We start from the raw sequence: 24798 nt of genomic DNA, 5'->3' as shown, positions 1-24798 counted from the left end.
GAATAAGATCCAACGGACAGAAAAGGAGTTAAGGGAGACAGAGAAATATTCTATCATCATCTTCTGAGTCTCCAGCTATCTCTCTACAAGGTGCCTCAGCTTTATTTTTTTAATCATAACTCATCCTTTTCTTGCATTTGAGATGAATGTTCATCATTTCTTAAGAGAGAAAATGGTTATTACGTCTTCAAATCTACTCACACAGTCAAATCTGAACTTCACAATGTTTCCTTCAAATCACAAATCAGATCTCTTTAATTCTTTGTATGGGTCACACTATCTTTTTGTCCTACAACTTGTTAACATTAAACAGCTTGTAATTCTATAAGTAATGCTGGTTTATCGTCTTTGGTGACTGCTGACAAATGACATGCAACCACACTGAATAAGTAATGTCAAGACAAGCAGTTTGTGACTCTTTACATGGTGATGTGTCACCAGTAGACAGGCCTCTCTGACACTCATTGTTTGAAAAAGGTTAAGCGTTAAATCAGGACATATTTGATAAAAGAGTTTGTAAATAATCAACCTGATGCCAAACCTTTACTATTTGCTATTTGACTGGTTTTAAAACTCAAAAGCAGGGATGGGTAATGTGATGATATGAGACTAAAAATTTGTTGACCGTCAGTACTGTATGTCTGGGTGATTCAGGGTATTGTGGGTAATGTTACAAATGAATGAGCAGGACTGTTATATAGTCTTATTGGATTTTACTTTGTCAGGTAAATACTTGGTAAAAAAAACAGACACTGTCTGATTATTTTAACCATTAACAATGTGCCATTTGATTTTACAGAAAATGTATTACATCACAATCTATATTAATATTGTGACATAAAATCATATATACTGTAACTAAGAATTGTATTTATGGTGTCCACCCCTTTCAAAAAGCATTGACGATGAATATCCAGCCACACTGATTAGCAGTGATCGTATAAAATATAAAAATATAAAAATAATAAATAAATAAATAAATGAGTGGAGTGGAAACGACAGACATTCAGAAAAATAAAATAACACATTATACAAAATATTACAAAAAAAGTTTTTACACTTGGCTGAGGAGGAAATGTTGGTGTATCGATAAAAGCAAAATGTGAAGTGCAAAGGAAACTGCGTCATCCTGTTGCACCCTCTTATTCATCAACAGTTTAAGCCACCAGCTGTTTATCTTTATGAGCCAACTTCTCATGTTATAACATAGTGGATGGGACGTGCATTGACTCGCACTTCCATTCGCAGATTTTCTCAAAATTCAATTAAAATTTTTTCTACATTTGGATGGACACCTCGCCGGTGACTGTCAAAGTTTCTCCCAATAACACAAATCCAGTTTCATCTGACAGGCAACACAACAGAGCAATCTGTATTTATTTTGCTTTTCAAATGAATTAAATGTCATGTTTGTGTGTGTGTGTGTGTGTGTGTGTGTGTGTACGGACCTGGTTGAGGTAGTGGTATTCCTCAGGTTTCAGCAGGTGGAAGGTCTTCCTCTCCTCTTCACTGGCTCCAGCCAACAGGTAGTAAAACACATGGTAGTTCCTACACACACACACACACACACACACACACACACACACACACACACACACACACACACAAACACACACACGTTAGAGGGTATGATAAGACAATACAGAACAAAACATCTTCCCTGTATTGATCTCTTGAACAGTTTCAGTTCCCTCGGAGGTGAACTGAGGACGGCCGCTTTCACGTCTCCTCGCTCCACTGAAACAACGACAGAGGAAGAGACTCCGGTCAAAGCTGTGGAGAAGAGCGCCGTGAAAAACTTTCTATCTGCAAAACCTGCGACTTGTAACAAATAAGTCACACCTTGGACCCGGCAGGCTTCACGTTTCAAGTCAAACAAAGCAGCAGTGTGGTGTGTGGGCTGGAGGTAAGGGCCTCTGATTAACCGTGACAAAGGCTGGGGCCTCGGCCAGCGCACTGAGATGTAATTCTATTACAGCTGGAAACGAGCTTCACCTCTCTGCGCAGGGACACTTAGAGCTTGATGGAGTGGTGGAAAGTTAGGAGGTCCAGGGAGGATATTAAAGAATCCCAGAGCGTAACTGGTAGATGGGTGTTTTTTTACTGAAACCTGTCTCCACGGTACTTGTACGCAGGAGATGCAGTAGCAGCAGCAGCAAGGCTTTAACGTGAATAACCTACTAAATAATATCTTTATGACAACTTTCATAACATAATACAACAACTTCATCGTGGGCAGAAGACGTCATCAGTGAGATGTGCGCAGGCAGCAGGCAGAAAACAGCTCAAAATGACTGATGGGGTGACAACATGAAATAAAAAACTGCATCAATCACAGAATTAATGAGTGGAAAATGTTCATCTCCAGAGGGAATCCTGCCTGTTAGCTCACAGAGCAGAGTTAGCTGTTAGCTCGTGTGATCTGGTCTTTGAGCCTTTCATTTTGTGAAACATGTGGATGGTTTTGCACTGAAAGGAATAAACACCTGATTTAAGGTTGAGACCGTTCACAGCGCTACAGTGTGCTCATGGCTGTTTAATGAATATTGCTAACATTCTTCAGCCTGTGGTCGACATGTGTTTAGAGTTTCAGTTTGAGGAGTTTTGGATGGAAAACGTGCCATGTTGTTATGTTTGTAATTTTCCAGAGTTTAAAAGTTAAACAGCGTCTCTTTTCATGATCCTGTGCGACCGATCAATGACACCGATTAAATTCTGTTTAGACTGCAGTCAAGTTTTTGAATGAATGTAACACATCTGGCAGATACATGTTTTGTGGAAAAAGCAGTTTTCACACGTGATGTAATACTAATGTTTCAAATATATTATGATAACTAGAATGAGGGCACCGGTGCTCTTAACTTGTGAAGCAGGCAAACAGCATGACAATGTGTTTTTTATAGTATCATTAATGTGAGGAGGCGTCTGTGCTTTTCATTTGTGCTGCTGGTTGTTGTGTTTGTTTGACTCTACCTGTGTAGTGAACTTAGTGTGGTCTGTGTTAGCATTAGCGTTATGGTTGCTACTCACTGTCGTCTCCCACTGGAACATTTTTCATATTAGCTACTAAAACTGACAGATGGCGTGTGGTTAAACAGACAGAGGTACGAATGCGAGGTTGTGTGTTGCATATAAAACAGTAATTTTACAGGTTCATTTCAAAACAGTGAAAATGTCCATCTATAAGCTATTATAACATTGTGCCATTGTGTTTTCTCCCTCACTGCAGACTTCATATTAACATTAACACTTTTCTACCATTACAACTCTAACAAATTGTTGTTACATAATCTCCTGAAGATGCTAAAATATTCATACTTTTTCCTTTCTGAACTCCATGTACTACAAAGATTCAGGTAAATAATTAATGGACTGAGCACCTCAAATAACTCTCATTGAACATTTCCTCGTAATGAACATTGAATGAGCTACAAAAATAGTCGACGAACTAGTCAGCAGGCCGGCAGGCTTAAGTCACCACAGTAGTGAAACACTGTAATGAATAAACACACATGCAGATCAGGTTGATTGATGGATCTGGTCGTTTCAGGGCAAAGGGCACTTGTTATTTCCCTTAACGGAGCCGTTATCCACATGGACACTGGACTAAAAACCGGAGCCCCTGAGCCCAAACTGCACTTGAGAAAAACAGGAGTCTTGCTGACCTGCCACAGGGTTAAAGGCAGCCTTTTACAAACATCGCTCTGCCAGAACACGTCCAAATCTCCCAAGAATCAGAATCAGACTTTATGCACCAAGTACATGTGCACAAGGAAGTTGTTTGGGTGCAGGTGTGCAACAGAAATACGACAGAAAAATAAGATTAGATGGCTGAAGAAGAGAGATAATGAACAACTTCAGTAAAACAATTGTAACTTATACACAAATACACAAAAATATATATATCCAACTAAGTTTACAAGGGAAGTAAGGTGGAAAGATACTGGTACTGTTGCCAGATAAGTCCAGAGTAATCAGTGATTTAGATAAGTCCATGCTGCAGGGCACATCCCCGACGCAATTCTGCAACTGCACTTTCTGCAATGGCTTCATACTGTATACCTTCGCCACGATGAACATAAAACAGTCCCGGGTTAAAACAGATTCAGATTTCTTTTTCTTTTTCAAAACCGCAGTTCTGTTTTTCTTCACCTTTCACCTGTCTTGCACCTGCGATGACTAGACTGCAAAGAAATGTTTTAAACGGCTTGTTCAACGAAAGATTGTTACATTGTGCTGGATGCAAGTAACAACCAAACTGACTAACTTACTAAATATTCTCAACATACTTGGTTATTTATAATCATTTCATTTATTTTAATAGTTTTCCAGGTCTGTTTTTAACTTTTCACAGGACAATTTTTAAAGTGGAAATGTAAAATCTCTGACTGAAAAAAGAACTGATTGGTGAAACAGTTTTAACTCATTAATTTTTGTTCAACTTATTAATTTTAGGAATTTCAACCCATTAAATTGCAGTATAATACCCAGCCCTGTACCAGCTACACTCAAGTCCTCTGTTATTATCACCAGCACAGTGTCTACTACTGTGAACAACTTCAGAGGGAACTACTTTTGTGGGATAAATGTCAGGTGTGTCACTTTTTGTGGACCATATTCTGACCTTCACTACCGTCCCGTCCAAGTGCAGAGTCATAAAGCCTGACAGGATCCCTGGAAAGCTCAGCTAGTTCTCTCCACTTGATTTTTTTCCCCCAGCACTGGGGTCGTACAGAGGCGGCATGTCAGGGAACAGGCTTTACGATTTAAGCTAGTTCGTACTTTATCATCAGCCTGCCTGCTCTCCCACCTCCTCTCTGTTCCAGGTCTGAGCCGACTGGGAGGTCCTGTCTTTAGTTTCTACCCTATCAATATGGCCGCCAGGCGCTGTCATCAGGATGAAATGGACACCTCAGGCCAACCGGGGTTAGAGGGATTAGATGACCAGTGGAGGGTTTTACGTTGTTTTTTTTTTTCTTCTGTCACAAAGACATTTTTTTTTCTGTTGCCTGAGAGAGATAAGAGGAAAGAAAAGAAACTGTGTGTGTGTGTGTGCGTGCGCGTGTGTGTCTGTGTGCGTGCGTGTGTGCGTGTCTCACTGCCTGAGATAGGTGATTCAAACATAGTAGGTTTATACTGTTTGTGAGTGTGAAAAGAAACAAGAAGTGAGAACAGACAAGTTCTGTTGTTGCATTAAACAGGAAACATAACCAATCTCTGCGATATATCTGACATCTGTATATTTTCTCCTGACTCCTGATGTTTAATTAAGCAATCACGTCCCGCTCGTATAAATGACCAAACTCAGACAGTAAACCTGACAGTTGAGGAAGGGGCAGAGGGTTATTCAGCCTGATGCATCTTCAGCTTGCAGAGGAAATGAAGGCTATTTCAGTATCGAGTTTCTTAGACGGGGAACACACGAGATATGGATTTGACATCTTATCTCTCAAATAAGCAGGGATACGGTTCTCAACGTTTCCAGTTTCTGATGTGGATTATTCATGGCTGCGTCACATCAGTCGGGGTTACTTTAAGTTTGTTATTTCCATTTTTTCTTTTTTTTTCTTTTTTTCACTGAATTAAAAAATTACTTCATAAAAAGGAGCAGATTTGTTACAATTGAGTTTCAGCTGGATTTTATGTCCACACACAGAATTTGGCAGGGTCGTCTTAAAATAAGCATGTTTCAAAAAGTGGGCAGAACTTGCAAATGAGCTGTTGATTATGTACAAGAGTCAGTCCAAGTAAGATAGAAAGACAGAGAGGGTTAAACTGAGGGTTTGTTAAAATAAATGTATTGATTATTTTTTGATTCTCACATTTAATAATCAAAATGAATGCTGATGAATTGTATCTTCAAATTACAGTCTAACGTCTGGGGGAAAATCTTACCACATGATCATGTCAGAAATGTGTTAAATACATGGCTATAACGTGATCGAACACTGGGACTACTAGGTGACAATATGTCGACACTGAATCTGTCAGATGCACCGGTGATGAAATGATCAGTAAGTAGCTCAGCAACTCACAAACCTGCAGCACATCAACCACAAACCCTGCCGTCAGTCTGATGTCTCCACTCACCTCTCATTGTGCTCCTGGTACACCAGACGTGATTTCTCCAGCAGGTACTTCTCCGCATAGGCTCTGAAAATGCCACACACACACACACATGTAAAACAGAGCTCTAGTGGTATTAACAAAATGCAAGGAACAAAGTAATGAAATGGCAGACATGAATAATTACAAAGACAGATAAGAAAACATACAAACTGACCCCCGCAGTTCAAGTTCTGATTGATTTAAACTAATCCATCAGTTTCTTAATCCTTCACTATCAATCTGTAAAAAGTTGAATCAGACATTATTAAAGTATCACCGAATATTAATTATCCAACTGCTGTTGATTAAGTCATAACACAATATCTAAACGATTGATTTCTTATTATGACCTTATGTGATCAATGTAGGATATCAATGAAGAGTTGTTTTTACATGATTATTAGCTATGACGTATGAATTAATTTATGGTGATCAATCAATAAATATTAATTATCCCACCTGTTTTTGTGCAGGCCTGTGACTACGGGTCTGTGAATTGTGTACCTGTATTCTGTACCGTTATTGTGTGCGTACGTGTGTGTGTGTGTGTGTGTGTGTGTGTGTGTGTGTGTGTCTCTCACCCCCTGACAGTGCCGCTCTCCTGGTAGTTGACCTGGATGAACTTGCCGAAGCGGCTGGAGTTGTTGTTGTGGGCCGTCTTGGCATTCCCAAAGGCCTGAGGAGAAAATGGAAAGAGTCACCTCCGAGTCAACATATCACCATGGAGACAGGCGATGATTGGCAGGTACAGCATCTTGACGCTTAGGTAACAGTCAAGATGAAAATGTCTGCAGCACTAATGCATGTATGGATACTATAGGTCTATAATGGCTTTACGTGTACTCTGTGTTGTTCTCATGTCATTCTGTACCTCTCGTGTAAAACAGAGTGTGTTGAAGATGGATCAACACTTAGAAAAAGAAGCTTTTCAGTTATAGATCCAGACGACAGGGTCTTAAAATACTGAGTATCTACAGGCAAACTTAATGATGGGAACTGAACTCTGGACCAAAGTGAAAAAATGTGTTGGGAGTAGAGGGAAAAGCTACCAATCACAGCACTGTAATAGAGGTCATGAGGCTCAGGGAAGGGGCCTGCAAGAGGCAGGCAGGCAGGCAGGCAGGCAGGCACGCACACAAGCACACACACACACACACACAAATACACACAAATACACACACTCAGACATGTCAACCATGCACTAAACTACTAAATTCTTATGAAGGCAAACACACTGCAGAGCTGGAAACAGACACAGTCACAACTCGTGGGAGTCTGTGGGCATTTCTACAAAAACACATCAACACACACGGTGTGTGCAAACACACACAACGCACACAGGGAGTCCATCATTACAGGCCCCTGGAGGACTCATTCAGGTTCTCATTAGGAGTTTGATGGGCCCCAACGGAGCTGGAGGAGAGGAGAGGAGAGGAGAGGAGAGGAGAGGAGAGGAGAGAAGAGGAGAGGAGAGGAGAGGAGAGAAGAGGAGAGGATGAAGGAAAGGAAGATTATCTAGGAAAGAACAGACGATGTAAGGAATGAAGAAGGACTGATGCAAAGAGGAGAAGACGAGACAAAAGATGAGAGGAGAGGAAATGAGGACAGGATAGAGGATCAAAAACAAAGGAGAGAAGAATTACACATGAGATTAGGAAAAGGGGGATGATTGGAATGGAGCAAGAAGAAGAAAAATGGAAAAGGAAAATGTGGAGAAAGCGTGAGACATTAGAGAGGCAGAGAAACATATTTTCATATCTGAGCTCAGCAGTTCACAGAAGCAGGGGTGAAATTTCAGGCTGATGCAATCAGTATTTGGGAGTTATGATAAATGACTAAATAAGACACAGCAGAGAGAAGACGAGACAAGGGAAGAGGGAGGGAGAGGGGGAGGCAGAGAGGCAGAGAGAGAGAGAGAGGAGTGGGTGTCAGATAATTGATTGTGGCTGCTGGGCAAACACTATAGCACTGGAATAACACGGTTAATAAAAGTAAAATCCTGCTCCTGAATAAAGCTTTGATCTCTGTGATGATTCATTCAGAAACATCCCCCCAACACCAACAACCCCCCCCCCCAAGAAAATACAAGGTTTATCTTTCTCTTCTGTCCATTTTCCATCCCTTCATTCTCTCATTCTTCTCTCCATCTTTCTCATTGAGGCTTTAAACATAAAAGTCCATGGGCTGAGACACATCTTCAGCCTCAGAGAGAGAGAGAGAGAGAGAGAAGAGAGAGAGAGAGAGAGAGAGAGAGAGAGAGAGAGAGAGAGACAGGACCAGCGGTAAGCTCTCCTCCATCACTTCCCTCGATCCAAAATGTAAATCGAAACTGCAATTCGCATGATAATGACAGACCTTTCATCCTCAATCATCTCTGGATATAAGAGCCCCTCTGTGGCAAAATATTTCCACTTTTCAGTTTCGGAGGAAAATCCACTTCCTGAAATGATTGAGCTCGGAGTGAAATGAGCGCGGCTCTAATGGAAACTGTCAATGACAATCAAACCACTGCTGGCACAAGACACACAGAGGGAGGAGAGGGCAGCCAGGGTTTTTTTTTTGTTGTTGTTGGAGGATGTATGTACTGTTTGAGCTGATAATCCATGCACTTCTGTATGTGCGTGTGCGCCATGTGGTGGATGCATGCAGCGTGTCGTGTGCAGGTTGTGTATGTGCTTTCTGTGTGTGTCAAAGAGATTAACGAGCAGGGCGGCAGTGTCTGGATGATTTAGTGGTGAACTCTGCTTCATGGTCAACGCCTGCTGTGACCACAGCACAGGAAAACACACACTGTGAATTGGTGATTACTCTGTTTTTGTGTATGTAGCATGTGTGTGTACGTGTGTGCGCTAAACATATGTGTGCGTGGAGGCAGAGAGAAAAGGGAGCAGGCGAGTCATTTTATTTAGCCACTGTGGTCCCTCTCAGCACCACTTTTGCTCCTTTTTTAGCCCCTTTGCTGCACGTCACGCCTGTCTCTCTTTCTCTTCATCTCTACTGTCGACTTGCAAATAAAGAATCCATCCATCCATCCATTTTCTGCCACTTATCCGAGGTCAGGTCACGCTGGCAGCAGGTCAAGCAAAGTAGTCCAGACGTCCCCAACAAGCTCCTCCGGGGGGATCCTGAGGCGTTCCCAGGCCAGATGAGATACATAACCTCTGGGTCTACCCTGAGGTTTCCTGCCAGTTGGATGCGCCTGGAGGACCTCCAATGGAGGAGTCCTAACCAGATGCCCACACCACCTCAACTGGCTCTTTTCAACGCGAAGGATCAGCAGCTCTACTCTGAGCTCCCTCCGGATGTCACGGCTTCACACCCTCTCCCTAAGGCTGAGCCCAGCCACCCTACAGAAGAAACTCATTTCAGCCGCTTGTATCTGCCATCTGATTTCCTTCGGTCACTAGCCAAAGCTCATGAGCATAGGTGAGATTGACAGGTAAATCGAGAGCTTTGCCTTCAGGCTCAGTTCCCTCTTCACCACAACGGTAACGGGATAACCCCCGATCCCAGCATCAATTGTTTGTGTCCCATTTTTTTCCCATTCCAAACTGTCTTATGATGTTTTTTTTTAAAGCATGAGCACAATTGTTTCTAAAACCATGATATATTCATCAGTGTCACCATGGTGACGAAGGCCCCCAAACTTTAATAAAACCACAATCTTTCCCTAAACCTAACTAAGTTGTTTGGGGTTTTTTTTTGCCTAAATCTATCCACACCTTAACCACAGTGCTGTCACATCATAAAACAGATTTACTCCTCAGCAGTAATTTGTGAGGACAACTGACAAATGAGCTGATCAGAGCTGACAACGCTTTCATGTGTTCAGTGCATGAAGAAACAACAAATTTTGTTGTTTACTTTGAAGAAGTTGTAGGTGAAGATGTCCCTCACTGCATCCAAAAAACATAAAAACAAAAAAGATTCAGTGAATAGACAAAGGATTACAAAAGATTTACTGTACTGATAAATGTAGAAAAGTGATAATGATGCACTGTTTACCTCTCGTACTGATGACCTACTTTATTTAAACATCAGTACGTTGTTGCTGGGAGCAGCAGGGAACTTGCAGCACAGATAAAAAAAAAGGTCTATAACATCTCATGCAGTCATATGATTATATAAAAGATACGATTTTTTTTTGTTTTTGTCAAATTAGCATGTAGCATGTGTTCAGCAGTCACATGCTATGCTGGTCCATGGTCCAGGGATTGGGAATGATTGTGAGTTCAGTTCAGCTTAGGTCAATTCTGAAAGTGGCTTTCTGTCAAACTTTAAAAATGTCAAAATGTGCTGTAATTTACACTTACAGATACAAACATACATGTCAAGAACATGTAACATTTTTTTGACAATGGTACGATTTTTTGTTTAGACTTCATGTGATTTCATGTTTTCTCTTTAAAAAAAAAAAAAAAATCACGTTGCCTGGAGGAAACACCAAAGAAGAAGAAGAAATACTGAGTGGCTACATTTGCAGTTCCCATAGACTTAAAGGGCTAAATTGTCATTTCAATTTGAAATTCAACATGACTCAATACAAACTGAATTAACCCCAGCCCTCACTGCATCGCCTGTGGTGCCATATGGAGTCCAGAAATAACCAACTTAAGTGTGTTAGAAACAGCTCGCCACAGCGTCCATTTACACAAATCAAAGATCCAGCGCTTAGCCGGCCATATGTTAGATTTTATGTTGAATCGAATACGCTGACCCCAAGGCTTAATCCTGCCACAACTGTGTGTGCGCATGTGTGTGTGTGTGTGTGTCCTTATGTCCAAATGGCAACATTGGCTTCATACTGAAAATATGCTAATGTATGCATATGCGCTGCGTTAGCCCCTGTGGGCTCTTCCACGCTGTCACGTTACGTTAGCCAGTTGTTTCCTCCACCACTGTAGAGAACCTCAGCTCCTCAGCCTCAGAGGTGCTGCGGCTATTTCAGAACAGGATTTAGCGTGTTAAGTGTTGAGGAGAGTGGGACAAAATGGGAGCTAGCCTGTTAATTAGCATGTCAAGGCTTTTCCTCAAAGCAGGGGATAAAATCAGCTCGAATACTTATGCTCATAACCTGGTGCTCTCCCCCACTCGTTCACTTCTTTTCTTTTTGTCTGTTTCTCTACTACAGCTGCAGCGTTTCCCCAAACACTCTCAAAACCTACTGGGTGACCTAGATTATGAAAAACAAGGGGAGACGTGCCAAATGACTGCTGGGCTTGCTTCCATTAGTTTTTTGTGTTTCATGAAGTGCTGAGTGGTTAAAATTATTGATGCTGGCTGCAGAGTCCTGATGTCCAGGTGATGGTGACTGCTTGCTTCAGCAGGATATTGTGTGGGGGTTTTTTTTGTGGGTTTTTTTTTTTTTTGCCTGCATGAATATTCAGGTCAGGGGGAGTTATGTGGGGGACCTGGGTAAGACTTACTTATCCAGACTTATTTCATGGTAGTCTGGGCCCTTGTTAGTCAAATCAGTTGTTATCTTGGTACGCAGATGTTAACATGGCCAACATGATCCTTGACCTCATATATTGGTTGGTAACACTTCATTTTATAATTTCAGAATTATTTCCCAATCACTTCAAATATGTTTCCTATGTAATTTAGCACTAGGCTAATTACAGGGACAATAGAGATGCTGTGCTATTTTTACAACCACATTGAAGTCATTCTAATTAATTTCTGGTCTAAGAGTCTTTGAGTTGATGAACAGTGTTGGCTGGACATAAAAAATTGAAGATCTATCAACTACAAAGCATACAATTCAACATGGAGAACATGGAGAAGTCTGAAATGAATCCCATGAAAAAAACACTTTAAAAACATATAAAAGATTATTAGCCTACACTTTTTTTAATCTACCTAAAGGCTTGTAATCATTGCTGGAGAACAAAAAAATAAAATTACCTCATAAATTACATCAACTTGATGCTTTTTTTCTTCAGGCTGGATTTACACTGGCCAAAATCCACTCGTCCTTCCACATTAGCCTCTTGTCTGCCTCTAATGCGTGTTTCTTTTGAAAAGCTTATAAATAATTGCCTATGTTTTTAACTAAATACACACATACTGTACTCACAAGTAAAATTTGTGCAACTTGTCATAACAAAGATAAAACGCTTAATTTGTTAGCATTCAACAGCTAGCCAACAGCTCTGGCTTTCATAGTGCTAATGTGGCTAGGGCTCATTTAGCTTACAATATGGACAAAAAAGCACTAATTGTGTTTCTTTTCAAAAAGCACAATAAAAAACTACTTTCTATTGTCATCTATTGCTGGGCTGAGGCTAGAGGAACAGAGATATGAATGACAATATGAGAGAGCATAAGTGGCATTACTAGTAGCTAGTAAAACTTTTCAGCAAATCCCCCTATTGAGCATTTGTAAGCAGTATAAAATAATTAATATATGGTTTATAACACACTGTAATGTTGTTGTGAGGGCCCATAAGTGGAAGCTGGTGTATAAACAGATAATGAATGACTACATAGTAAAACACAGTTGTAATGATATAAAATGTCTTTATAGGAGAAGTTGTAATTGCTGACAAATATGTACATTCATTTACACTTATATATATTATAAACCATTAATCAAACACTATTGCTTATAAATGCTAAATAGTGAGACTTAAAGTAAAGCATTACCATGTAACCTTAGCTATCATAAGCTAATTCAATATCCTTTAAAGCTCTGTGCGTTCAGTGGCTGTCAGGAGGTTCAGGGACTTTAACATGTTTTAATATTAACGTGTTTTTCCATTAATCATGGTTTGGTCACTTCCTTGGCTGAAGCAAATCCTGAATGGGGAGATTGAGTTTAATTTTATTCTGCAGTAGGGCTAAAGGGAATGATCATGTGACGCTCTGGTTGATTAAATCATTTTAATCAATTCATATTTAGCCATTACTGAAAAATGATAATGCATTTATAGAGCAGGCCACACTGGGTGACAGCTGTCATTCATAAATTATACATGAGACTGACAATGCTAGCACTCGCTGTAGAGCTGGAACTGTTTTCATGGTCGACTAATTGTTTAAATATTTTTTCACATAAAAATGCCAAAAAAAAAAAAGTGCTGTTTTCAGCCTCTCACATACAAACATTTCCTGCTTTTCTGTTTAATTTCATTTTTTAAAATTATTTTCTGACATGTTGTAGACGATATGATTAAATGATGATTAAACAAGAAAAAAAAATCTGCAAATTAAATCGATCATCAAAATGATCATTAGTTGCAGCCCTAATTCATTGCAATGTAAATCTATACTATACACATTGCCCATGATATTCACTTGCTGCAGAGGCAGTGTTGTGTTTGGCCAGAGCCCATCCAAACAGTGCGTTACTATAGTTTCATTTTGCTGCTTGTAAATTCTGCTCTAAAACCAGCAGGTAGGCAGAAGTGCTCAACGTTCTTTCGCCAATTCACCCCGACAAAAACAAACCAGAAAACACCGCTCTGCATTCACCCTGTGGGCACACAGCAGCAGCAGCAGCAGCAGCAGCACGGCCACACTATCTGCATGTCAGTCAAGCTGATACACACATCTGCTATCGAACGACCACACACTGAAGGATGTTGCCACGATAGCAGATACAGTAAATGCCAACACTTACATAGACACATGCACTCAAGATCACAGGCTTGGTGGGAGACACTTACCCCATTTTCTGCTTCATTACACGACTATAACATGACAGGAGGACACTGCCAAGTTGCACTGCTGATACGCATGAACAGTTACACACGCCATACTGCACTTCTGACAGCTTCATCACTGGTAAAACAGTCATATAGCAACTAGAAAATCCTCACACACACAGAGACAGGTCTGTAGAATAACAACTGAGAGGCAGAGAGAGAGAGAGGAAACATTTCTCATTTCATGAATTAGGGAAAAATTATTCAAGAATGCTTCCAAAAGAACACTGAAGGGATTTACTGCAAGTGTGTTAAAGCCCTGTCCCCTAATCAAAGGCTTCCCCTCTCAAAGACGTGTTCAATAGTCGGACTGCTTAGCACCGGTTTACTCCGGAGCGACTCATTTCAGCCCACTGGGCCATTATTGAAGCAGACGTCTGCTCCTTAGCGTCTCTCTGCCCTACAAGCATGTTACAGTGTGATGGAAATACAGAAAGACACAGTCACAGAGGGGCTGTGGGGGTAAGACTAAGAGCTACACTCAGTTAATCTAACGTTAAAACAGCGCTCCACCTACTTAGCATATTGGCAGATATTGCGATTGAAATATGAGTCACGATTTAAAGTGGAATGGTCATTTTCATATTTCATTTTCACTGAAAAATTATAAGAATTATGACTTTTGCTGGAGCTTGTACCAAACAAGCTTGTTTCCATACTTGTAGAGAGTATAATTTGTATCTCTGTAGCACCCCAACACTTCATTCATGGTCTTTTGTGACACATTTTATCTTTATCAAATAATTTCACCTCCCGTGATTTGGATTTTGCACTTGGTTTATTGGATTTCAATAATATTTCAATTAATTGTTCAGCCCTAGTTCAGAATCTATTTTTATTCCATTAATTCTTCGTCCTTGTCAAAAACCCGTCGCCTACATTACCCACAATGCTCAACAGACATTCAGATGCAGCTACATTCAGCCTCCACTGGGCCCAGGATGTAAGCCTGCACACCACGTGATGTTTTCTCGTTTCTTTTATCTTGTCTGTAGCTGTGCCGTTTGTATTTGTGTACTGCTTGTTCTATGAGCCAGATGCGCCTTTATTAAACTATTACTATTGTCATTATTAGATTCCACTTCAAAACAAGGGAAACAAAGGGTCCCTATGAAGGACCGAAAGCTAAAAGGTTGGCAGCAGTGATTTAATAAATTTGCCTTTGTTTCAGTGAGTGGTTTGCCTTGTTATGCTACATCACAACCAGCGACACTGATGAATAAAGTATGACTGTACACATTATGGGAGTCACGTATACAATATAATCAGAGTCACTGGGGACAAATTAGGTTTATTGAAAAAAAGATGGAACAGTAAAAAAAAAAAAAAAATGAATACAGGGGTAAAGAGATGCCAGTGCATTCATGTTGTAACTTTGGGTTATCCATCTCTCCTCCCTGTTTCTTGCTGTTAAACAGCATCTGCAGCAGCAGAAATGCCTTGAGAACAATCTCTCAGAATGATTTCATGCTGCGTGGATTCTCCCCGGGGGCCGTCTGACTCCGCTTTTAGACCCCAAGCTTTTTTCTTTTAGGCTTTACTACTTCCACATTCACAGAGGCGCTCGCAGCTCAGCGAGATGACATCACATCGCATTCCTCCACTAACAGGTGCAGCTCGGCTTCACATGGCAAGCTGAGAAAACAGACCATGTGTGTGTGTGTGTGTGTATCCGTGTGTGGTTTGAAGTAGCTTCAATGCCAGCCCTACCTCTAGGTGTGCGGTCAAGCCTGAAAACACACGCTCAGGCAGGGGAGCAGGTGTGTGTGAAGAGCTCTGCCCTTCATAGCGGCAAGCTGTAACATTCATAAGATGTGACAAATGACAACATTGTGCGAGTGTGTGTGTGTGTTTGCATTCAGCTCATGTGAACTACCTCCTTAATCTCTTTGAGACCCATTCAACACTGAGTTGGTAAACTCCCATCACACGCATCTGGACGTTCACAAGCCCTCATTAACTGGACTAACTGGTGTTTGTCACAAGCAGCTGGGAGGATGACTCACTGTGAGCGGAGGCTGCAAAGCTCCATCCTCTGCAGGAAGAGGGAGGAACCAAGGTGGTGTTAGTCCTTCATCACTGCATAAATACCCTGAAGCAAAGTACTAAACTGGGGCTGCAACTAATGATTATTGTAATTATTAATTAACCTGTTGTTGACTTTTAATCTGCAATACATTCTTTACATTATTGTAGGTCTTGAATCCAAGCCGTCATAAGCCGCGTTTTGTGCAAAACAGAATGGAAAAACAATTGCGTATGGTCTGTGTTTCCACTGAGCGATGTCATGCGAATAAAGCTGGGTTTTTCTCCTCTCGTGATATCATTCCAATTAAACATGGCGACAGATTTCCAACATCTGCTAATTGTTGGGACGAATTCGTCCACTGCTATAGCCGTTGTAGTATTTAATCAAAGGCAACGAGGGCATCCGGTGCTCGTAGTGACGTAAAGGCGAACCCCTTACATATGACAGTGGCCACATATCAGGGATTTTTGGGAGATAATAATCTGCAAAGTTTTTAGATGTCATGTGACTACTCAAGTGATGTCATGTGACTTAAATATGGAAAATGTGTTTCCATTTCACTTTTGCAAAACACTGCTTTATTGAACCGTCTGAAAAACCACCTCAAGCGAGCGTATAAAAAAAGTGTTTCCATTACATGTTTTTTAGTTTGTAATTTCAAATGGTGCATTAAGTGCACCATTACACAAGTTACTGTCGACAGCACTATGTAATAAGATCAAGACTGGCAACTCTGACAGTCTTCTTATCTGCATTTAGCAGAGAAAGTAAACCCCAGCTGCTCCCATAAACAGAGTGCTACAGTTGATTTGACATAATGCACATGAGTGAAGCACCATGACTGGGTGCATCTCTAAAATACCAATTTGAACAAAGCATCTCATCTTTACAATTTTCTCTCTGGCCCCAGACTCTTTTTCTTTCCTTTACAACAGACACATGGGATGAGCTCTCCTTTCTAGGAAAGAAGGAAGGAAGGGAGGGGAAAGGAGGTGAGGACAGAGGAGGAGGAGGAGTACGGTTACATAATCCTGGCAGGTCACACACTGAAAGGGCCTCCTCGTAAAGGCCAGCACGTGAGGAGAGGAGGTGAGTTAGTTTAGGTGTCGGGAAAACAAACACATTTATACAGTGTTTTGATATGACCCGGAATCCTGCACATAGTCACGCAAGCATTCATTAATATGAGTCAACAAGCACAGCTGGAGTATTGCTTCCTATAGCCTTTTATCAAAGACCATCATCCCTTATGTTAACATCTATGACATGTACTGGCTAAGCATTCAGCACAGTCACTCAAACATCTACATAAACACTTTGCAATTATTGTCTCCTAGTGTTCACTGAACCTTTCTTATGTGCCTTTAATATCTGTGCTTTTGCAATTAGTGTGAAATTAAGTCTATATTCCTATTTACATTAACAGTCTCCATTATTATGTTTGCTATGTTTCAGATGCTCTGTTCTTAGGGTGACTTGGTAACATCTGCACAGATGAAAAACAGCCTCTTGGCTAACTGATGCCATATTTTATTAATGTGCACTGTCCCTGTCAAATGAACCAATTAATGAATAATTAAACTAGCTTCATTAAAAGCAAAATGTTTTCTCAGAACCAAACTACAAATTTATAGGAATAGTTCAACATTTTGGAAAAACAAAAGTCAGATGAGAAGATCAATCCCACTTTCATGTTTGTCTGTTAATCTCGTGCTAGCAGCCGATTATCTTAGCATAGCATAAAGACTGGAAACAGCTAGCGTGCTCTGTCCACAGGTAAAGAAATCTACCTCCTCATATTTATTTAATCAACATGAAAAAGAAAGTGTAAAAAGACAAGTTAAGCTAACCGTAGAGATATGTCAGCGTCAACACTCTCATTTATCAGCAGACACACAAATATGTGTGTTTTCTAAAATTTCCAACTGTCTATTTGAAACCATGTTGCAGTTATAGTAATTTCTGAATATGAGCAGCTAATGCCTGTACAGGAACTTCACAGTTTCCCTTAATGAGCTACTATTTTTTTGCACAGTATTGAGCTGCTCTCTTGGTGATGCATGCAATAGGGGTTATTCATTTCCTTTAACAAGTGTCTCTGTTCTAAAACCTGTCTGCAGCTACATTTCCCTTTTAATGGAAAATTAAACTGGATCCAAAATAAGGCATGGATGGTAAAAACACTGTACTGTAATATATTAGACATAACATGGTTCACATTCGTTACATCATCTTTATCACCTGCAGAGTCGACTTGCTTTGGTTTCAGCTCTCTGAGGAGGCAGCTTCATCGTGGCTCTCCATGTGGGTGTAGCTATTGGTTAATACTGCTCTGCTATTAGGTGACACACTGAGGCGGAGGTTCGTTTCATGTGGCGAGCGCGAGCAGTTAACGTCATGACCTAATGACTGGTGCTTGACATGAAAAACTCTGCTCGGTGACTATCACACAGTTGAGTAAATGCCCAGTATTTATTGCCGAATTTGACCACGAGGAGGTTTAAAACGGGGCAACGAGCTGATTTTGGCCCGTGGATCCACAAAAGGGTCTAACAGACACAGCTGTAAAATATAAAAAGCTTATTCTGAATATATGCGGTTGTACTCAAGTGAGCGTTAATATACTTTCCAGTTGAGAGACATACAACGCTGTGTGACAGACACAAAATCAGTTAAAGAACAAATTTGAGAAAATATCCAATGATCCCCATCCAAGCACACATGGCTGTGCGTGATGAAAATAAACAAGTAGTCATCGTTTGTCTTGGCTTCAGAGGAAATACTGACACTTTCCAGAGATTCAGTGTTCAGATTCAGTGTTGTACAAGAACGGCCTAATCTCTCTGCACATATACATCCAGATTCATCCATAAACAGGCTGCGGTGGGTTTTTCTTTGTGCCTACAGAACAGTGTCTGTGTGCACATCCAGGATGTTGCTGCATGAATGTACGGCATTAGTCATCTGCGGCTCTTCATTCTTGTGTGTTGCGGCTGTCTCAGGGTCATCCTTTTCAACAGGGGCCCATTACTCCATTCACACACATGCACACACACCTCTGCAGAGAGAAAGTCATGCAAGTTCCTTTTATGGTCCAGGAAGCCAGAGACGCAGAATAATACATGATAAACACACACACACACACACACACACACACACCTCTGTGTTTCTGTACTTGTGAGGACCCTTACTGACGTGGTGCACTGCGCATCCCAACTCGCTTAAACCCAAACTCTATTGTAACCTTAACAATTAGTTAATTAATCAATTACCAAGTATCAACCAATAAGTATTTTAATAATCAATTAATGATTTAAGTGAATTTCTAAGAAAAAGTACAAGCACTCTCTTGTTCAAGCGTCTCAAATCAAAAGTTGCTGCTTTTCCTGATCTCAACATTATTGTGAACTGAATATCTTTGTTTTTTCAACTGTTGGTTAGATGAAACAAGACATTAGGAAGTTGTGATGGACTGTTTTTCTACTGTTTTCTGATGCCAAATAGACCTAATGATTCATCGAGGATATAATTAACTATGAAAATGATCATTAGCTGCAGCCCTGAACCTAATACTGGAAGCTAGGCCCTCTCTTCGTCAATGCAGGACAAACACAGCACTGAGCTGTGCAGGAGCTGCCTGTGACTCTGCAGGTATTAAAAAACATTAACAAAAAAAAGTGACCTCTATCAGAAATCAGCGTTAATGTTAGCGGGCTAGGCTAACTAGCCTCCATTTTCCTCCCACATGTTGAATGTTGTAAAGAGAGAACAGCGCTGCGTGTCCTTGTTGACAAAAGGTAAAAAAAAAAAAATAGAGAAAAATGAGAGTACACTTGAGTCACTGAGGTAACCATCCGTTTCTCAAATAGATAATTAACCAATGAAGTTTAAAAACTGATCCAAGACAGCAGTGCGGTCAGGAACAGCGGCACGGCACCCTCAGGTTTGTTTTTCACTTTGTACTGTTTTTATGTGTCTTTAAATCTGAGTTTTTATGCTGCTTCTCTTGCACATTGATGAAGAGCTGCTAAACTGACTTTTGCTGTTTTTTAACAATAACAATAGAGATCTATTCCTATTCCTGTTGTTCCGAAGGTATTTCCAAAATCCAATCTGGATTTTCTGCAGAGGCAAAAAAATTTGGACACTCAAATAAAATAGCGTGCAGTAAATGTAACAGGCTGAAAAGAACAGTAAATAGGGAGCGACATTGGATACAACTTTAGACACTGTTTCCAAAAAGTATAGCGGTGTCCAAAAGTGATTAGTCTCAGACTTTTGGACCTCACTGTATGCAGAAAAATAAAAAAGAAGATTTTATTCTCTTTTGAAAACTGGAAAAAATATGCACAATAGCTGCAGTATCATCATAGTTTATATTTCCTTACACAAAAAGCGAGATGTAGTCAAATTTCACTTCAACTTTCAGGACATGCAACAAAGGTCCCCAACTGACCTGTGGTTACGTGGTATGTGCCGAACCTATTTGTAACCTTTACTCTAAAAGCCAGTATTAAACCTCAGACAGGCCTTTGAACATATAAGGAATGTCAAAAATGTCCCCTGGTCTCCCCTGGTGTTGCTTAAGAAAGACAACATAACAATAAACAAGCTGCCAACGGCTTCATCCAGACTGTGTCACAATGAATGTGTTTAATTCTTTCATATGAAGAGAAAACTGCAGCACAAATCCCACACAGCCAAACACATCTGCACGTGTGTTGAGGAAAGTTAAGTGGCACGTGGAGAAGATGACAACTCACGTCTTTCTCACACTCTCTCACACTCACAATAACACACACACACACACACACACACACACACACACTCTCTCTCTCTCTCTCTCTCTCTCTCTCTCTCTCTCTCTCTCTCTCTCTCCATAAATGGCTGCTGTCACTAGAGTGCCGGTCCACATCTGGATCCCATTGGCCTCAGGAAGGGCTGAACACACAGGCCCAATAAAAGCCTCCTTCCACTGCACAGGACTGTCAACAGGCCTTCTACCACCGTCAGAGGGGAGGTGGAGAGGGAGGGAGGGAGGGAGGGAGGGAAACAGAGAGAGAGAGAGGGAGATAAAGAGAGAGTGACGACAGGCACTGAAACACGAGGGATAAGAAGTGGGAGAGGTACAATGAGGAGGGAAGGAGGGAAGGGAAAGAGGCAGAGGAAGGAGACGAGAGATGGAGGCAGGAAAGTGAAAAAGGAAGGGATGAAGGAGAAATGGTCAAACCCACCACACACTGAACTGAACCCCACCTCCACCCATGGCAAGACAGTAGAGCAGGTCAAAGACTCCAAGTATCAAAGTAACTTTTGATCAAAACATCACTGCTGTCCACAAGCGAAACTCAGAGCGCTGTTTGTTGACCTCCAGGGCGACCCGTGCGGCTGTACTGTTCCCTCCGCTGCTTTAAACCATCTCCAACAAAAACAAACTCACCAGCATCACATGTACTGCCTCCGAAATCCTCTGTCTCCTAACACCCAGTCTCTCAGACGCGAGCGACAGAGCCATCACACGCCCTGCACTTCACATGACTACCATGTGGTCAGAGATACAAGACTTCTATCTATCTATCTATCTATCTATCTATCTATCTATCTATCTATCTATCTATCTATCTTTAAAATATTTGTTTCCATCAGCATCCTTTATGGGCATTTATTAAAGAGGACCTGATGAGATTTAATAACTGACCACTAGTACCTCCCAAACAGCGCATTATTGGGTCTCATTGCTGCATCCTGCCCTAAATTGTGTTGTGTTGTGACTCTTTGGGAAAAACACTTTTAGCTGAGAAGATTGATCCCACTCTGTGTGGTAAACGTGTCCCTGGAGCGACAAGACACAGGGAAACAGTTGGGTTATCGCAGGGGTGACGGGCCACAAGGGTCATTCTGTAGAATCCAACCAAGACATGGTGGTTATGTACATTAACACTTCTTTATACACTGTAGAATTTTTTTGTCAAGGTACAAATGATCAGTTTTTACCAGCGTTTACATTTCGAAAGGCCGGCTCTTCCACCTGACCCAATGTTTTTTAATGTTTCTGCCTTTTTCTGTCTGTTGTTTCTTCTCTGGTTTTCTTCTTCGCAAATTAAAAAAAAATGTGCATAAAAGCAGCTGGATGAAAAGCTACAAAGACTCAGAGAGGTGCAGGTCTGTATTTAACTTCACCTGATGAAATGTTTATGACTCGGCCAACAACTGTCTCCAGAGCCGTGTGTGTGTGTGTGTGTGTGTATGTGTGTGTGTGTGTGTGTGTGCGTGTGTGACTACTGTCTATGTCAGTCCAGCCATACCTCATAAATGCACTAGCTTCATGCTGTCTGCCTCTGCCAAGGTAGCTGTAAGCAAGTTGTATGTGTGTGTGTGTGTGTGTGTGTTGTGGGCGGGGGGGTGTGTGTGTGGGGTGTTTCCACCTCTGCTACAAGCTCTCTGATATAAAAAAAAAAAAAAAAAAAAAAAAAAAAAAAAGCCTGTGAAGAAAAATATACACCTCTCAACAAACATTAAGGCGCCTAATCGACCCCAAACCACCTTTGCTTCGATCCAGCGCTCTAACACACCACAGCTTCTCCTCGTTTGGCAAATCCTGAGTGTTTCTGGGAGTGTGCTCGGACCTGGCGGTGCGCCTGTAACGCAGCGCGGTGTGACTGACAGAAAATGAAACTCAGCGTGCGAGGTGGTGTGGGAAAATCCCAGGACTGAGTGTGTTGAGGTGTTAATCCCTCGAGAGCTGGACTCCTACATGCTGCTGTGTGCGTGCTGCAGCGAGAATTGATTCATTTGGGTTTTCAGTGGAAAGGGGGGGTGTGTGTCTGTAGTGGGAGCGCACACAGTAGTGTGTTTGTGTACAGTATACAGTGAAGGTGCGTCAGTATGTTTGGACAAAGGTTTCACTTAGACTTTTCACTTGTGTGTGGAGACTGTATGAAGGCTATAACATAGATACATAGCAGATATATTTACAACTAGTGCAGATATGATTTGTTTTGATTCATCGATTAACTATTTAGAAAATAGTTCTGATCAATTTCAGTCATAGTTTTTTTAAAAATGCCAAACGCTTTGCTGTTTTCGGCTTCACAGGTGTGAATACTTGCTGACTGTCACCTCTGATGGTAACTTAATATCCTTGTGTTTTGGACTGTTGGCTTGGCAAAACAAGACATTTGAATACCAGTAAAGAAAACCCAAAGCAAATGCAAATGAGTCACAAGTAAAAAACTGTCCACAAAGAGTGGGAATGAATCCTCCAGAAAAGTCAAGGCATACTGGTTGGTCTGCATTTGCATCACTCCAGGATTAAAAAGAAGACGACACACTGGTCTTCTTCAGGGTCAAACTGTCTCTGTCTCTGTCTCTGCGAGTTGACACTTCAAGCAACTTTGTGTTGCGTTCAGTGAAGAGGAGTTACAGTATGTGTGCATGTGGTATGCATAGATTTTAGTATTTGTGTGTACATGCTTGTGGAACACTGGTTACAACCTCAGGCGTTTCCTCTCTCTCATCCTCTTCTCGTCCTCCACTACACTCTTAAACTCACTTCATTAACTCAGTTCAACAGCTCATTGTTGTATTTTACTTCCTTGTCGGCAGCGTAGCCTTTAAGTGTTACTGTTTATAAAATATACAGAGGTAAAATTAGGTTCTTATGCAACATCTTTGTTAGGCTTAAAGTCTTGGCAGGCGTGGGTGGTGGTGGTGAGTGTCGCTTCATAAAAACTTCAGCCATCGTTGTCTTAATAATACAAGAGGTTATAATACGCGCTCTGAGCAGCGCTACTTCTTCAGGGCAGATTGGAAGCTACAGTGAGTCGCTATTGGAAAGTAACGAGACGGCCTGGGGCTAGCTGGTTAGCGTGCTAACTTCACTAAAAGAAAAGAAGTGAAGGAGACAAGAGTTAACACAGGTGTTGCTTTCCACCTCTGGAGACAGCTGTTGGTGAGTAAAGGAAAGACGTTTGATGTTGAAGTCGCAACATGTCTTCTCGACTGGTAAGTAAACAGCTGCTAATGCTATTGTTGCCTATGTAGCATTAGCAAAACTTACAAATAGCTCCTTTAAGGAGGCTACAACTGTTTGTATACAGAAGTGAATTTAGGCTATCATGCAACATCTTTGTTCGGCTTAAATGTTCAAAAGTAACTAAAAAATGCATTACATTACAGCCAAGAATGTACACACACAAGCACTGGCCTCATATCTTTATTGTCTATTAAGCTGTAAATATATAGTTTGCTCAAAAGTGCTCACTACATAATATTGGCTACTTCCCCTTTTCCCTGTTTGAATTTTCCCAACTTCTCCAAATCTTATCACGACCCTCTAAGTGTTACATTTCACTAAAAACGTTGGCGTACTTACTCTCTGTGCCCCAAACAGCTCAGCTAAGTGTCACTAGAGAAGTTCCCTTTGTCAAAAAACCTTCTGATATACGGTTTCTTAACCGATGCAGCGTGTATGGAGTGATATAAGCGCTAACTGGGTACTGGGAATGATGACGCACTTCTGCAAAGATTGGATATATTATTAAGGGACTCAGGCTGTAGTGAGAAAAAGGAGAGCAAGAAGGCCATTGATCACATCTGGCCAGCTGTGTCTGAAAGGTCAGAAATGATAAGAGAGAGAGATTGCCACCAACAACAGCAGAGTCATCCTCCATCTCCAGCTGCGGACTGCTGAAACCTCATTTCTACAGCAGGAACCTCACATCACACTCGCACCACTGAATCACATCACTCTGCGGTATTTACTCGCTATAATTCATGTCCGTCTTGAAATGCCCCGCCCCTTTCTGATCTCCATTCCCTCGCTGATCTGATTGAAGAGAGAAAAAAAAAACATGCTCTCCTCTCAGTGATGATGCACACTTTCCAGCTGAGTGGGTGCATCTGGCTTAGAACAAGCAGCGCCTCCAGTTCTACTTTATGTAACCATTCTCA

General features: G+C 41.2%; 1 protein-coding gene across 1 annotated transcript in view; it reads right to left on the bottom strand.

Moving 5' to 3' along the window:
- The window catches only part of LOC111229784 (unconventional myosin-IXa-like), a 127647-nt gene that overhangs the window by 78767 nt on the left and 24082 nt on the right, over window positions 1-24798 (bottom strand). The window contains exons 3-5 of the mRNA XM_022756254.1: window positions 6690-6784; window positions 6091-6153; window positions 1449-1548 (exon numbers count right to left, since the gene is read on the bottom strand). Of these exons, the coding sequence (XP_022611975.1) occupies window positions 1449-1548; window positions 6091-6153; window positions 6690-6784 (258 nt within the window). The remainder of the gene's footprint in view (window positions 1-1448; window positions 1549-6090; window positions 6154-6689; window positions 6785-24798) is intronic.

Source organism: Seriola dumerili, unplaced genomic scaffold (assembly GCF_002260705.1).
Source record: "Seriola dumerili isolate Sdu_G_001 unplaced genomic scaffold, Sdu_1.0 BDQW01000242.1, whole genome shotgun sequence".
Taxonomy (NCBI): domain Eukaryota; kingdom Metazoa; phylum Chordata; class Actinopteri; order Carangiformes; family Carangidae; genus Seriola; species Seriola dumerili.
This window is presented reverse-complemented; position numbering and strand designations above follow the sequence as displayed.